The 17,805-nt window shown below is 39.0% G+C and overlaps 1 protein-coding gene across 2 annotated transcripts in view; it reads right to left on the bottom strand.

Moving 5' to 3' along the window:
* Nucleotides 1-94: 94 nt before the first annotated feature.
* Nucleotides 95-17,805, bottom strand: part of iqgap3 (IQ motif containing GTPase activating protein 3) — a 36,084-nt gene continuing 18,373 nt past the window's right edge. For both annotated transcript variants that reach the window (XM_061983004.1, XM_061983005.1), the window contains exons 26-38: nucleotides 15,711-15,935; nucleotides 15,510-15,650; nucleotides 15,352-15,436; nucleotides 12,819-13,051; nucleotides 11,653-11,785; nucleotides 8,919-9,039; nucleotides 6,490-6,607; nucleotides 6,329-6,416; nucleotides 4,388-4,600; nucleotides 4,151-4,314; nucleotides 3,960-4,085; nucleotides 677-785; nucleotides 95-597 (exon numbers count right to left, since the gene is read on the bottom strand). In XM_061983004.1, the coding sequence (XP_061838988.1) occupies nucleotides 484-597; nucleotides 677-785; nucleotides 3,960-4,085; nucleotides 4,151-4,314; nucleotides 4,388-4,600; nucleotides 6,329-6,416; nucleotides 6,490-6,607; nucleotides 8,919-9,039; nucleotides 11,653-11,785; nucleotides 12,819-13,051; nucleotides 15,352-15,436; nucleotides 15,510-15,650; nucleotides 15,711-15,935 (1,870 nt within the window). In that variant the 3' untranslated portion in view covers nucleotides 95-483. The remainder of the gene's footprint in view (nucleotides 598-676; nucleotides 786-3,959; nucleotides 4,086-4,150; nucleotides 4,315-4,387; nucleotides 4,601-6,328; nucleotides 6,417-6,489; nucleotides 6,608-8,918; nucleotides 9,040-11,652; nucleotides 11,786-12,818; nucleotides 13,052-15,351; nucleotides 15,437-15,509; nucleotides 15,651-15,710; nucleotides 15,936-17,805) is intronic.

The raw sequence follows: 17,805 nt of genomic DNA, 5'->3' as shown, positions 1-17,805 counted from the left end.
ACATTATTGATATTTCCTTTGATCCGTGGGGTCTTTCCAAAGTATTTTTCAGTCTAATGCTAGCTAGGAGTGCAAAACCAAAAAAAAAAAAAGCAAGGTTTTAGGTTTTTAATGGAAAATATTTAAAAGTCTTTGTTGCCGCTGTAATAAATAATCAATGATCAATAACGTGATAAAGACTTGTATTTATGATGCACTTTAACATTCATGAGTCAACATGGCGATGTTGGACTGTGAAGACGTGCGCTGCGTGCATGCGTGTGTCGAACAAATGTGATATTTTGTACTAAAGTACCACTTTTGATTGTGTGCAATAAAAATGCCAACGTTACTATTCTCATGTGGGACTCCAAAACGAGAAAAACAGGGACGACGTCCGGCTTCTGTGCCATTACAGACGTGCAAAGACTGCTCAAGATGTCTCTTGTTTATCAACCCTCTAACAACGATAATGTAAAAAAAAAAAAAGCATAAAAAGACCTTTTATTTCTTGAAGAACTTTTTGTTGAGGAGGAAGATGAGCAAGTTGACGTTGACTCTGGCTTTGTCGAACATCTTCATCACGGCCACACCTTCATATTGCAACTGCAGGAGGTCCTGCACACACACACACGGAATAGGGTAGGAAGTTACCCGGGTTTGGGTGCAGACGAGGATGGGTGCGGCCAAGCGGTACCTGGTACTTGAGCAGGAACTGTTCCATGTCCACGCCGAGGAAGCGTGCCGTGACGAGGAAGGTTCCGTTGTGTGGTCCACTAACGATGTCAAATATGACATTCTTGAACCTGGAAGGAAACAAACGAGATGTTACTTTCACTCATTTTACAGGAACGAAGAATTCAACCGTTTGGTTTTCACGTCGAGTCTTAGATTTCAACACTTGGTGGGCAACAGGAATATATTTAATAATGCTTCCACTGTATTTTATTTAAAAAAAACAAAACTATATAAGTGCTCAGATAGTCCTTAAAAAGTCAAAAAGTTGTTAAGTGAAAGGTCAACACAATGGAGTTTGCAGTGAGCACTTTGTGAATGTCTGTATGAACTTCAAATAAATTGTGAAAACATGTATTTTTATTTCCTTTTCTCATTCTCATATGCAAACAAACACGCTTCTTTAAGAAACTTTCACATGGAACTAAAACATACAATTCCGAATGATTGTACGAATTTGCTCGATTGAACAGTAGGAATGGTTTGAATTTTGAAGAATGCTCGTTTAAATGTGAGTGGAATGTATAAGGAAATGTGTTTAGCTGTGAAATGGTTTGAATGTAGAAATACCGTGATTGGGGAAAATTTGAATGTTGAAGATAGGAAACTGTACTGCAACATACTATGAATTTAGAAAAATGTATGTTATAATAGTTGGAATTAAACTATGAGACTGGCTGCAAAATTGGCCAAGGAAGTATGCATCCCAGAATTAACTTACTAAATTAACCGAATTAATGAAGTCGATCATGCTAACCACTGTACAAAACAGCCAGGCTTTCAAACCAGTTTGCCGCTTTGGGTAGAAAAGATATATGTGCGACAGGACTACCTTTTTGGCTAATTTGGGGTACAAATCAATATTTATGACTCATAGAAAGGTTTGTTTAGTTGGTCCCTTCTGGGGTTCGAACCCACATCAGTGAGATAAAAGGCATGTGTGTTATCCTCTCAGCCAAACTGATTAGATGTCAAATTTATGTCCAACTCTGAATGGTAAAGAGAGCGATTCAGCGAAAGTATTGCCTTTTTGCTAATTTCAGACTAAATATATATTTTTTTGCCTACAAAAAATATATTTTTTGATAGTGTGGAATATCTACCGGTACTTGCAGTCAAGGTCAATTTTAGGTGGGAAAAAATCGTAACCGTAAGTGAGAATGGTGGGATGAGTGCCAATTATATTGTCCAATATTTCGGAAAATCGTGAATTCTGTAAAATATTTGGGTTTAAAAAAAAAAGTAGTTTTATTTTTTTTTTAGACAAATGTTTTAATGGTGCAATGGTTGAAATTATTTGATAAATGTGGGAGGAACCGTCAAAAGAAAAAAAGGGCAAAAAAACATGTAAATTATGATTTACTGTAAGACATGTACCTGGGGATAGGTTGATTGACAACACTAAATTGGCCCTAGTGTGTGAATGTGAGTGTGAATGTTGTCTGTCTATCTGTGTTGGCCCTGCGATGAGGTGGCGACTTGTCCAGGGTGTACCCCGCCTTCCGCCCGATTGTAGCTGAGATAGGCTCCAGCGGCCCCCGCAACCCCGAAGGGAATAAGCGGTAGAAAATGGATGGATGGATGTAAAAAACGGGAATATTGGGAAATGTTTGTTGAATGAGCATGCATGTCCTGAATGCGCTGAACATTTCGAGGCTTGAACGGGATCAATCGGATAAACGGTTTTGGAGTTAGAAGCGGACGAAAAACGCAACAGAAGAATATTAATAAATTGATTAATTTTGGTGTAGAATAATAAATATAGTGTGAATGCCTTTAGGATGTTTAGCATCAATGAATAATATTATTCAGTCATATTACATAGCAACATACTATTTTATATATATATATATATATATATATATATATATATATATATATATATATATATATGTATATGTATATGTATATATATATATACACATCCATCCATTTTCTACCGCTTATCCCTTTTGGGGTCGCTGGAGCCTATCTCAGCTACAATCGGGCGGAAGGCGGGGTACACCCTGGACAAGTCGCCACCTCATCGCAGGGCCAACACAGATAGACAGACAACATTCACACTCACATTCACACACTAGGACCAATTTAGTGTAGCCAATCAACCTATCCCCAGGTGCATGTCTTTGGAGGTGGGAGGAAGCCGGAGTACCCGGAAAGAACCCACGCCATCACGGGGAGAACATGCAAACTCCACACAGAATGATCCTGAGCGCAGGATCGAACCCAGGACCTTCGTATTGTGAGGAAGACGCACTAACCCCTGTAATACCGTGCTGCATATATAATAAATAAATAAATAAATATATATATATATATATATAAACATATATATACTGTATGTATACACATATATATATATATATATATATATATATATAAACATATATATACTGTATGTATACATATATATATATATATACATATATATATATATATATAAACATATATATACTGTATGTATACATATATATATATATATATATATATATATATATATATATATATATATATATATATATATATATATATATACTGTATGTATACATATATATATACACACACACAGATATCACACACACACACACACACACACACACACACACACACACACACACACACACACACACACACACACACACACACACACACACACACACACACACACACACACACACACACACACACACACACACACACACACACACACACATGATATCACGCTGCAGGACTGCTTGTACCGCACATTTTACATGCAAGCTGACATAATCCGATACGCGCTGGTACCACACCGATATCTGATATCAATGTCAGATGAGGACACCCCTATTTAAAACAAGAACTTTACAGCAGAATGGAATCATTTTTGATGATATCTGTCTAGTATGCCCTCAAAAACTTTAAAATATTCTATACATTTGATCTGCCCGTTCAACTACTGGACTTTGACTTTGCAGTTTGGGGTTTTTATTTGAACTCTTTGTCAATTTTAGTTGTTGTGACGGGTACTGAGATCTTGATCTCAGTGGTTTTTATCGAAATAAATAATGAATTTGTGAAATAACCGGCAGTCATTTTGAATGTTTGCCCACCAAGTCCAAAGCGAAAGTGTCTGCAGGTCACATGGGACCCAGCGATTGGAGGAGGTCTTTAATTGTCAAGACACGCCCCAGTCTGGTCACCTGATAAGTGGCCTCCAACTTTCTTCCACTTCAAATGTGTGTGTGTGTGTGTCGTACGCTCACTGTGTGCACGGCAGGTCTTGTATCTCCAGCAGAACTCCTTTCTGCTGAAGGCGGGCGGCGGTGTAGCTCACAACAGGAGGCTTTTTCTTCCCTCGGCTGTCCGCTGCTTTCTTATTGGTCGCCTGACTGCGAGCACAGTAAGTGAGGTGAGGGACACGCTCCTGCACCAACGGCTACCCTCACAGCATTACCTGTTGGCTGTCAGGTTGTCCAGACAGGATGTGATGTAATGCCTATAGTAGTCCACCTGTTCGCTGTGGAAGTTGCTCTTCGCCTGCAGGCTGCCCAGAGTCTGCCCTAGTTTCAGGAGCTCCGCCCCCCGGCGCTGGCGGCGCAGACGCTGACTGCGCACGTCCTGGAGGGAGAGTTGCGGCACGTCAGCTCACGGGACGCTCGGCGAGCCAGCAGGGCTGACGACATGGTGTTACCTTGGCGATCATCTGGAGTATGTGGTCGCGCCCGCGTGGCGCTGGAAGGACTCCGAGAGCCTCCAGGCGACGAAGACTCCGCACGATCTTCCTCTTTTTCTCCTCCACACTCAGCGTGCTGTCCGCCATCAGCGACGGGTTCCTCTTCAATTTCTCTGGCGTGCAGGCGTCTCGACCAGCGCGCCGCTGCATCAGACGCTCGTGACGCACTTCCTGTTGCAGCGTAGAAGAAGAAAAGTCCACTTGACGACAAACACATCCTTTTACGGGCTTGTTAACACTACTAGTATTAATACTAGAATTACTATTAGTATGACTACTAGTAAAGTATGAATTGTGAAATACTGTAGCAAATATGCACTTCAATACACAACGTGAAAGTTCACGCTCTCAAGCTTCCTCTTCAACCTTTGCTCTGTCTGGAGCCTATAGTTTTAATGACGCACACAACACCCTCTCATAGCTCCAAAAAGGCGTCTAGACTATTATCCCTTGGACTTGTAAAAATACCACCAACCCTTTTACATTACAAGAACATTAAACTTCTCCTTGTTGTATGTGCTTTTACACTGTAACAGTATGACTACCACTAATACTAGTACTACTACTAGAAGAACATGAAACATCTCCTTGGTGTATGTGCTTTTACACTGTAGCAGCACTACTACCACTATCACTAATACTACAAGAACATAAAACAAGATATCCTTGTTTTATGTGATTTTACACTGTTACAGTACTACCACTAATACTACAACTATAAGAACATAAAACAATAATCTCCTTGTTTAATGTGATTTTTCACTGTAACAGTACTACTACTACTACTACTATAAGAGCATAAAACAACTTTGTGTTGTATATGCTTTTACACTGTACTACTACCACTACTATAAGAATATAAAACGACATCTCCTTGTTTTGTGCTTTTACACTGTAACAATACTACTACCTCTACCACTAATACTAGTACTACTACTACCCCTATCACTACTACTATAAGAACATAAAACAACATCTCCTTGTTTTATGTGCTTTTACACTACGAGTATTACCAGCACTACTTGTATTACTACTACTGATACTAGTAATACTACAATTACTACTATTAAAAGATAAAACAATGTCTGTGATTTTACACTTTAACACTACGAGTACTACTACTAGTATTGCTGATACCACTGCTAGTATTGCTACTACTACTAATGGTAAAACTACTACTGCAACAAGTAATACTACTATTGCTACTAGTAATAGAACTACCATTACCATGAATTGATTAACGTGGACCCCGACTTAAACAAGTTGAAAAACTTATTCGGGTGTTACCATTTAGTGGTCAATTGTACGGAATATGTACTGTACTGTGCAATCTACTAATAAAAGTCTTAATCAATCAAAACTACCAACAGAACATGAAACATCTTATTTTATGTGCTTTTACACTAATAGTACGACTACCACCACTACGTTTTTTGGTACCACTACCACCACCACCACTACTATTACTACTACTACTACTACTACAACAACACTCGCATGAAAACTTTTTCCTCAAAACCTTGCCCGCTTTGTTTAGATTGCTTTTCCGCGAGGCCACCGCAGAAGGCAAAAAAGAAAATCACGATGACGACCATAGAGTAGGAAGTGGAACCGATTGTAACGGCACTGTCTGGCTGCTCAGTACAACATGGCTGACAACGCTGTCTTTATTGCATCCGACCTACTCTCCTCCCCGCACACTGCCTTTTTATTTGAATGACAGTTCCCAAAGTTGCTTTACAGTTTGAACCTTCTACTATCCAGGTGAGAGGCATTATTTATAATCTAGCATACACTTTCACCAACTTGGAGGCGATGCAGCACCTCACCGAAAAAAAAAAGGTGCGGTTTCGCTTGTACGACTAACAAAGATTTGATCACATTCCTCCGGGCGTCTACCTGGTCACGTGACGTTGAGGCTTTGAGGACGTCACCCAGCGTCTCACCAGGCTGAGTCCTGATGACGTCAATGATCAACTGCTTTGTGCTGGGAATCGAACACCAACTGTTAGAATGCCAGTTGCTAAGCGGCGAGCACGAGTGAGAAGAAGCAAACATACCTGAGCAGCAGTCCTTTGACATCAGCGTTGTCCTCAGAGTCGTTAAAAACCTCAAACTTGTTGGTGAGCGTCAGAGAAACTTCGGTCTTGCTGGAAGAACATTCTGACGCTGGATCAGCTGAAGAGGACAACATCGTTATCGTCTGGTTAGCTGAAATCATATTTTACCTCTCAACATCATGCTAACACAGTAAAAGCTACATGCAATCATTTGTGTAGAAACTAGTTAAAGTTTGATTGATTGATTGAAACTCTTATTAGTAGATTGCACAGTACAGTACATATTCCGTACAATTGACCACTAAATGGTAACACCCGAATAAGTCTTTCAACTTGTTTAAGTCGGGGTCCACGTTAATCAATTCATAGTACAAATGTATACTATCAGCATAATACAGTCATCATACAAGTTAATCATCAGAGTATATACATTGAATTATTTACAATCCGGGGGGTGGGATGTGGAGGGGGGTTAGGTTAGGTTGCTATCAGCATATTTCAGTCATCATACAAGTTTATCATCTGAGAAATGGACATTGTAACAGTGTAGGTCTCACTTCGTAGGATATGTACAGCGAGCAGTGAACATAGTGAGCTCAGAAAGCATAAGAACAAGTATATACATTTGATTATTTACAATCCGGGGAGGTGGGATGTGGTGGGGGGAGGGTGTTAGTCTAGGGTTGTAGCTGCCTGGAGGTGTTCTTTTAGTGCGGTTTTGAAGGAGGATAGAGATGCACTTTCTTTTACACCTGTTGGGAGTGCATTCCATATTGATGTGGCATAGAAGGAGAATGAGTTAAGACCTTTGTTAGATCGGAATCTGGGCTTGATGTGGTTTGTGGAGCTCCCCCTGGTGTTGTGTTTATGGCGGTCATTTACATTCAGGAATTAGTCTGACATGTACTTTGGTATCAGGGAGGTGTAGCGAATTTTATAGACTAAGTCAAAGGTCAAAATAATTACACCAGGGGTGTCCAAAGTGCGGCCCAAAGCTAATTTTTTAATGGCCCGCGGCACAATCGTTAACATTCTAACATTAGCATGCTAGATTTTAATGCTAATTTTGCAGGTATACACATGAGCGTCAAAGACTGTTACTTGGTGAATGATACCTGTTAGCATGCTAACATTAATATGCTAGCTTTTTTTTCTTTAAAACTAATTTTGTAGGTATACACTTCAATCATATTTTGGAACTTGATGCATGTTAATGTTAGCATGCTAGCGTTTTAAACAAATGTTTCAGGTATACACACCAGTAATATATTTTGGTACTTGACGCATAATACAGCTAGCATTTTAGCATGCCAGGTTTAAAAAAATTTTTTTTTAATCTAATTTAACAGTTATATACTTTAATGTCATATATTTTTGTATTTCACTATGCTATTTTTGGCATGTTAGCATGCCAGCTTTTTTTTTTTTAGCTCATATTTTTTGTTACTTGACGCTGTGTGGCCAGCGTGCTAACTATCAGCATTTCAGTTCGGCTTTGGATCTTCAGCATTCACTCAAAATGTTTACAAAAATTGCATCTCCTTCTGAAAAAACAAACAAACATATATTGTACTGGTTTTGAAGGTGAAAACTACCAAAATGGCCACGGCAGCCTTTGATTTGTCATTCTATGGCCCTTAGTTGAGAAAGTTTGGGCACTTCTGAATTAAGGTGTGTTCCATTTGTACTGAGAAGACAGAATTTCCAAGTTCCTAGTCGGAATTTCAACTGGAATGCCCCTCGAAGTCATATTTTCGACTCGGAAAGTCGGAGCATTCTCACTTCCCCCGAATTCGTTTCAAAGATGGCTGCTCTGGATGTAAACAATGACATCCGCTTCTACGTTTGTAGAATCTTCCTTGTTAGCACTTCTGATGAGTTTTTGTCGCAGTAAATCAGCCATCCACAATGTATTGTTGTACGTTTATAAATAGTGTAAACTACATTTATTTATTTATTTATCTACTAAATATATGAATGAAAAGGAGAGCGCCAAGAAGAAGTGACCCGACCTGGCGAGGCAGCCTAAGTCAGTCTGCACCCCACCGAGGCAAAACAAAGTCTCCACGGGGGACATTTATCCATGAAAATATGAAGAAGCTGCTGATTGTGTGTCAGTTTGCTCTATGGGTCTTGCTGTACATATCAACTTGCTGTCAACTCTGACCAGGGAACTGTTGAAAATGATCTATAGCAGAGATTTTTGTTTGTTAATGAGAGACGAGAGATCAACACACTTCAACATCTCCGTCAAGGCAAACAATGAAATGAGGATGTGGGTGGGCGATGCAGGGACACGGTTGATGTGCACGTTTGAACGCTACTAACATGGCGAAACTTACACAAACTTGGGAGATCGCGCGTAATTCCAAGGGACTGGTTGGGACATTGCAAAACTCTGCAGAGTGAGATGAAGGCAAATTTAGTACCTGCAGTCGTTGTAGTACCCATCAGCTCCTGTAGTGTCGGAACAGGACCGATGTCGTTCAGCAGAACTCGGAGCGGGTCTGATTGGTCAGAACATAGAACCTCCTGATGTTCCAACAAAAGCTGCAAGCAGGACAACACCAGTGACAAACATAACTATGCTGCCTCCGGCTGTTGTCTATTGTATTGACACCCAAAATGAAAACTTTTTTTTTTTTTTTAGGTCTTATACATGCACTGCAATAAAAACATTTAAATGGGCTGTTTGCCACTTGCTCAATATAGCATTTTTCCAACCCAAAAAATAAGAACACCACCAGCTTACTTATGTTACCATTTAACAGAACATATATATTTGACACGTTACTAATTATATTCAATAAAAATTGCTTGTTGGTCCGAGGAATTAGTCTGGTGTCAACGATTGTCACGCATCGCTGTCTCGTACACACTATAATAATAATAATAATAACAATGGATTACATTAAAGCAGACCAAGAGAAGCAACTAACAATTTAAAGTAATGTTTTTGTTATGATAGAATGTACAATATATAGCTAACGTTAACGGCAGTATTTTTCGGGTCATAGGGCGCACTGGATTATAAGGCGCATTAAAGGGGTCATATTATCTCAGTACTGTCATCAATACTGATGTTATCTCTCACATCTGGTGCAACTTTGACTGTCAATACTGTCCCACTTACATATCTCATGTCGTCTCCCAAATCTGATGCAACTTTGCCTGTCAATACAATCCCACTTACACATCTGATGTCATCGCTCACATCTAATGCAACTTTGATGTTCAATACTGTCCCACTTGCACATCTGATGCTACTTTGACCGTGAATACTGTCCCACTTACACATTTGATGTCATTTCCCACATCTGATGCTACTTTGACTGTCAATACTGTCCCACTTACACATCAGATGTCATCTCTCACATCTGATGCAACTTTAACTGCCAATAGTGTCCCACTTACACATCTGATGCAACTTTGACGTTCAATACTGTCCCACTTGCACATCTAAAGTCATCTCTCACATCTGGTGCAACTTTGACTGTCAATACAATCCCACTTACACATCTGATGTCATCGCTCACATCTGATGCAACTTTGATGTTCAATACTGTCCCACTTGCACATCTGATGCTACTTTGACCGTCAATACTGTCCCACTTACACATTTGATGTCATCTCCCACATCTGATGCTACTTTGACTGTCAATGCTTTCCACCTACACATCTGTCATTTCTCTGACCCACTTACAAATCTGATGTCGTCTCTCACATCTGATGCTACTTTGACCGTCAATACTGTCCCACTAACACATCTGATGGAACTTTGACTGTCAATACTGTCCCGGTCCCACTTACACATCTGATGTCATCTCTCACGTCTGATGCAACTTTGACTGTCAATACTGTCCCACTTACACATCTGATGTTGCCTCTCACATCTGATGCAACTTTGACTGTCAATACTGTCCCACTTACACTTCTGATGTCGCCTCTCATCTGATGCAACTTTGACTGTCAATACTGTCCCACTTATACATCTGATGTCATCTCTCTGTCCCAATTACACATCCGATGTCGCCTCTCACATCTGATACAACTTTGACTGTCAATACTGTCCCACTTACAAATCTGATGTCATCTCTAACATAATATGTCACAATAATATGGAAAAAACTCCCTTGTGGTCTACATAACATGTAATGGTGGATCTTTGGTCAAAACGTTGCACAGATTATGTTTCACAGACCCTCTTCAAGCCCTTTCTGACCGTCTCTTCAGGAATGCGCTGTTTTGTGGGCGGTCTTATTTACGTGCCTCCACTTCGACAGAGTCTTCTCCCGGTCCTATTTGTTGTACCGGCAGTTTTTAGCGCTTCCATAGCAAGTTTACTGACAGATATAGGTTAGAACTGTGTGCTACTTTATATTAGAAATGAAAACAGCGGAGGATGACTGCCTCACAAAAAGAAGATAGCGGATTAGGAGGAGTTTATTGACTACAATGGCAGACACTTGCAAATTTGCGTGACTTATTCAGATCCCAAATACACATCAGCAGGAATCAATAGGTAGGAAAAGTCGGTTTTGCATAATATTGTGGGAAAAAACCCCCACCATATAATGTCTCCGAATCGGTGTCATTTTGGCGTCCTTATACACACACACCATAGTAATACCCGTATGTTGAAGCACAGTTTGTCTGACTACGGCAGCCGTAATGCTCCGACAATCCATCAAGCGGTGATGCTTTGTAACTTATCAAAGTCATACTCAAACATTTGGCAGATTTTTGAGCGCCGTGTGTAATTTTCTATATTTTCAATGAAACATCAACGTTTTGGTGTTGCTCGCTTACGGGTACTTGCTTGTGTCATTTACTTCAGAGGCTTCAGTAAACTTGCAGTATCTCTTATGTGTGACTGCCATCTACTGGTCACAATTATCATTACACCATGTACCAAATAAAATTGCCTCGATGTCGTTAAGCACAACTCAAAATAATACGTACATTACATAAGGCGCACCGTCGATTATTGAGAAAATGAGGATTTTAAGTGTGCCTTACAGTCCGAAAAAAAACAAACCGGAAGCTTAACTTGCTGACAACACACAAAGCTAATGTGCGTGCATGTGTGCGGCAAACATCCCCTTTAACTGTGGTCAACATCTAAGGGAAAGGTTTTCCACAAAAACCAAGCACAATGCCAACCTTATGTGTATTGAGCAGCTCGCTGACGGAGATATAAATCACAGGTCGGTGGACGATCAGCAGCTCCGAGTATTCGTCCATCCTGAAGCAATCCTCAGGATCGGGAACGTCGCAGACAGACAGCAGGAATTTCCTGTCAGACAACGACATCACATCACATCACATCACATCACAACACAACACAACACAACACAACCACACACACACACACACACTTGTATGGTATTATAACTAGGGGGGTCTAATTATCACGATAATTGCAATTACCCGGTAATTGATTACAATAATATGTAGCGTGTTATTTTCGTCATGTTAATCACATTTTAAATCTCTAACGTTACATGTACTACACCAACACTACTTGTATAAAGCGTACATTTATACATGTACTACACTAACACGATGTGTAAACTGTACATTTATACATGTACTACACCAACACTACTTGTATAAAGCGTACATTTATACATGTACTACACCAACACTAATTGTATAAAGCGTACATTTATACATGTACTACACTAACACGATGTGTAAACTGTACATTTATACATGTACTACACCAACACTACTTGTATAAAGTGTACATTTCGATACTTGTTTAAAGAGTACATTTATACATGTACTACACTAACACTACTACCCAAATGTATATATATATATATATATATATATATACACACACACACACACACAGACACACACAAATACACACATATATATACACATTCATATATATATATATATATATATATATATATATATATATATATATATATATATATATATATAAATATAATGTATACACAAATATATACACAAACATGTATACATACACATATACAAATGTGTGTATACATATATACAGATACACACACACATGTACCGTATACATATATACACACACAAGTATAGATATATACACACATGTATACACACATATATATATATACAGATATCAATACATATATAAATACGTACACACACACACACACACACACACACACACACACACACACACACACACACACACACACACACACACACACACACACACACACACACACACACACACACACACACACACACACACACACACACACACACACACACACACACACACACACACACACACACACACACACACACACACACACAAAACAAACCTGAACTTGGCATGAGTCTGGCTGATGTACTGGTTGAGCGCGCTGACATAGGCTCCATCGCCGTGGAAGTGCTTGTTGGCGGCGGCGTGCTGCAGTATGCGGGCAATGGAACCGAGGAGGTGGCGCTGGTCGGGTTGCAGGGTGGATCCTGCCGAACGCTCCACGATGTCAAAGCCATCCGGAGCCACGATGGCAGGATTCATGAAGCGATAGTAGACCAAGTTGCCGACAACCTAAAGGTAAGTGAAGAGGACGACATTGTTCATCCATTCATTCCATGGACTCAGAATGAAGACATCATATGAAAGGCATTTTGGTTCCCAAGTTAGAAGTTCCCTTGTTTTTACATTTTATATTTGACTTTAAAAAAGTGTTTCTTGCTTTGGTTGCCTTTTTATATGTTGCATCAGACACTTTGATTTAAGCATTCAATGAGGTTTTCCAGTTTAAATAAAAAACGTGGGTTCGGATCAGGGATAGTGTGGTTTGTGCAGTCCTTCGAGGCACTTTTGATTAAGGTCTATAAAAATAGACATTGATTGATATAATTTGGGCTGTCAAAGTAACAAAATACCAAGTTAAAAGTAATCTCCTGTAATGGTACCACTTTTGCGTGTTTAAGGGGGAACTGCACTTTTTTTTTTTTCCATATTGTGTCTCGTTCACAATCATGACGTAAGACAAAAATACATATGTTATCCTTTTTTTTAAGCATTATCAATCGTAAATAAACATTAGCAAGTTAGCTAACAACGGAGCCGATGGGAGTCACTCAAGGTTTTATATACACGCTGTAAGTAAATATGTACCGGTAATGTTATAACATTTATGACATGTAATATTTACATATTTTGCTCATTTTAAGCATACGTATTCATTTCACAGACGCATCACAAAGTTTGCTTTTTCCTTCAACAACAATAATATTGATCATGGCAGACTTTATGAGAGACAACGAAAACTACTTTGGGACAAATGATCTAGAAACTTATTTTTTTGAGCCTGAATATAAAGCGGGTGATCTACAAGTTTTAGAAGCTGTGTGCTAAACATATGCAGCAACACTAAGCATCATGTAGCAGTATTGCTAAGTGTTAAACAAGATATATGGACATAATAAAATAATCACTTACTGCTCAATGTCTGCTCTCACTGGGATGAAGACTGATGGGATGTTTAGATTTCCCCAGTTAGATGAAGAAATAATCATAATCTTCATTAAGGGTAAAAAAGAGAAAAAAAAAAGTGACGCAAACGACTATCTTTTCGTGTCTTTCTCCTCATCTTCGGGTGGATGTCAAAGTTGAACAACTTGTGGGTTTATGTCCACAACCTTCTACTATCTAGGTGAGAGGCATTATTTATAATCTAGAATTAACTTTCACCAACTCAGAGGCGATGCAGCAGCTCAATATTGCAAATAAAAATAGTTTGTCGGTGTTAGCGCTTATATCAACAGTATCGCTAATACTTAGTTAATATTCAAGTCACGACATGTAAATAGAGTATTGTTGGCGCTTTTTTTTTTTAAGAGGGCTTTATGGGCGGAATAGTGTACTCCCATTAGCTACATTGTTAGCCACCTCGTACTTGACATATTTTACAACTTAGAATACATTGAAATAATATTATTTTCTCTCTTTTTTCTAGTATCATTGTTTATATATACACATACATTCATATACATGTATAAATATATATCTATACATATATGTATATATTTTATATGCATACATATTTGTATATGTATATACATATATAAAAACTACATTAACATACACACACACTTATATATACAAAACCCAAAACCAGTGAAGTTGGCGTGTTGTGTAATTCGTAAATAAAAACAGAGTATAATGATTTGCAAATCCTTTTCAACTTATATTGAATTGAATATACTACAAAGACAAGATATTTAATGTTCGAACTGAGAAATTAATTTTTTTTAATATATACATACATACATACAGTATATACACATACATACAGTATATATATATATATATACACACACACACACACACACACACATACAGTATATATAAATACACACACACACCCACCCACAGCCACACCCACACCCACAATGGTCAATCGTATGTCTGTAAAAACCCAATAAACAAATGTTTAGAAAAAACAAACAAAAACATGTGTTCCTGTCTTACATAAGGATTGTGAATGATTAGCCAAATCCAAAAAAGGGCAGTTCCTCTTTAATTAAGCATAATGTTTAATGAACAAACATTTGCATAAAGCAAACAAATGTCCAGTGTCATGTTGACAGTGTTAAAAACTCAAAAATGATTTGTCTAAGGAACACTTAAAGATACAAAAATTATATCTGCAATTAATTACAAGTCAACAAAAAGCAATTAAATGTTTGAACCGTTGGCTGCCAAAGATATACCGTAATCAAATTAAAATAATGTTTCCTGTGACAAAAACCATGGGTCCACCTCAATATTTCTGAATGTAATGTGAACAAAAAAAACTTTTGTTGGCTGACTCCCAAAATGAACATGAGCTCAGTTACCTTGTACACTTCATCCTTGGTGGCAGCAGGGAACTTTGTCCTCAAGCTGTCTCGCAGAACCTTGGCGGTGTAACGTAGACCATAGCTGCAACACACACACACGCGTCAAGAGGGAAGGTGGTGCAAGGCCAGGAGGTGCACAGGTGGAGACAGCCTACGGAAGCTTGTGGAGGTTGGAGGTGATGGCCTTGAGGACTCGCTCTGTCAGGTTCTTCAGGTTGACCACGGCAATGTCGATGCGCCGCTGTACTTCGGGGTGGGACAGAGCGTCTTCAGGGGTGACGTCGTAGGGCAGTGAGCTGCAGAAGAACATGGCTGAGTCAACAGTTCGACTTTGAACCCCGTGTGATCATTCAGACCTCTTGAACCCAGTCTGGCTCTCGGTCTGGTTAATCCAGGTCTTGTAGACGTCCACGGGGTCTGTCCTGATGACGAGGCTGCGTTCCAGCAGGATGTCCTGCAGAGCCGGACCGAGCATCTCCCGCAGGACGTTGTGACCACGAGCATTGCGGTAGAAGTTCACCAGCATCTTGATGACAAAGGGGTTACCTGTGATCACCTCCTTTGGCTGACTGACCTTTGACCTGACACACAGGTAAACAAACGACTACAGTTAGACTTGTAAGCATGTGTTTATATGACGCAGCGCTCCATAGTGGACATCATTTGAACGCTGAGCCATGTGGTGTGCATAAAGAAAACAAATGTTAAAAGGGAACTGCACTTTTTTGGGGTAATTTTGCACATCATTCACAGTCCTTATTTAAGACAATAACACTTCTTTTTTTTATGCATTCTAACTCGTAAATAAACGTTAGCAAGATTCTTCTAACAACGGAGCCACTGGGAGTAAACTATTCCGCCCACATAGTCCTCTGACCCAAAAAGTGCCAACAATACTCTATTTACATGTTGTGACCTGAATATTAACAAAGTTTTAGCGATAGTGCTATTATAAGCGCTAACACCGAGGAACTACTTTTAGCAACACCGCGATTACGGAGAGCTAACTAGCTTACGCTACTATATTGACATACTGAGCCGGTGACCAGCTGCTGCTTCATCTCTTAAGTTGGTAAAAGTTAATTCTCGATGAGCAATTCTAAAACTGTGGTACTGGGCGCCATCCAAAGAATCACTCAATTAAATATTCAAACACAGTATTACTGTTCAAACCGTGTAATGTTACAGTGGCCAAATATATAAAATATACTCGTTAAATAAAACCTCTGCCTTGTTTTTAATGAATACTTAGGCCTACTAAGCTGCTGTATTTTATTGTTGGTCTTTATGGTGGTCCTTGAAGTGTTTTCTGAGGTGGTAGTTGGTGAAAAAAGTTTGAGAACCACTGATCTGGATTATAAATCGTGCCTCTCACCTGGAGAGTAAAAGGTTGTGGACATAAACGGAGAAGTTCAACGAAAAGACGCTACATGCACTCATGTTTTTTTTAACCATTCGTGAAGATTATGATTAGTTTTACATGTAAACGAGAAGATATAAACATCCCGTCAGTCTTTATCCCAGTAAGAGCAGACCTTGTACAGTAAGTGACTGTTTTATTATGTTCGTATATCTTGTTTAGCACTTAACAATACTGCTACATGACACTTAGTGTTTCACTAAAGCTACATCTGTTGAGCACAAAGCTTCTAAAACTTGTAGATCATCCTCCTTATATTCAGACTTCTTCAGTTTCTGGATCATCATTTGTCCCAAAGTAGTCTTTGTTCTCTCTCATGAAGTTTTTCATGATTAGTAGTGTTGCTGTTGAAGAAAAAGTGAATGTTGTGGTGCCCTATGCTTAAAATGATCAAAATATGTAAATATTACATGTTAATACGAATATTACTACATTACATATATACTTACAACATGTTTATAAAACATTGATGTTTGGATATTTTTTTAAAGCGCTTTATGGGCGGAAAAGAGCGACTCCCCTCGACTACATGGTTAGCTGACTTTTGCTCATGTTTATTTACAATTTAGAATGCATTAAAACAAGAATAGTAAGTGTGCTTGTCTTTCATTATGATTGTGAACGATAGGAAAAATTCCTCAAAAATGTGCAGTTCCTTTCCGCACTTTTTTTTAATTTTGCCTATCATTCACAATCATAATGGAAGACATGATGGACGTTTTTTTTTAATTAAAAGTTAAAGTTAAAGTTAAAGTACCAATGATTGTCACACACACACTAGGTGTGGCGAGATTATTCTCTGCATTTGACCCATCACCCTTGATCACCCCCTGGGAGGTGAGGGGAGCAGTGGGCAGCAGCGTTCTAACTCAAAAATTAATGTAAATAAAAGTCTACTTACAACGGAGCCACTGGAAGGTCCTCTACTCCGCCCATAAAACCCAATAAATAACCATCCAAAAAGAGCCAACAATACTCTATTTACATTTGGTGACTTAAATATTAACCAAGTATTAATCAAATTGTTATTA

The sequence above is a fragment of the Nerophis lumbriciformis genome, linkage group LG21 (assembly GCF_033978685.3).
Source record: "Nerophis lumbriciformis linkage group LG21, RoL_Nlum_v2.1, whole genome shotgun sequence".
In the NCBI taxonomy this organism is placed as follows: Eukaryota; Metazoa; Chordata; class Actinopteri; order Syngnathiformes; family Syngnathidae; genus Nerophis; species Nerophis lumbriciformis.
The sequence above is the reverse complement of the archived record's forward strand: the minus strand, read 5'-3'. Positions and strand labels throughout refer to the sequence as shown.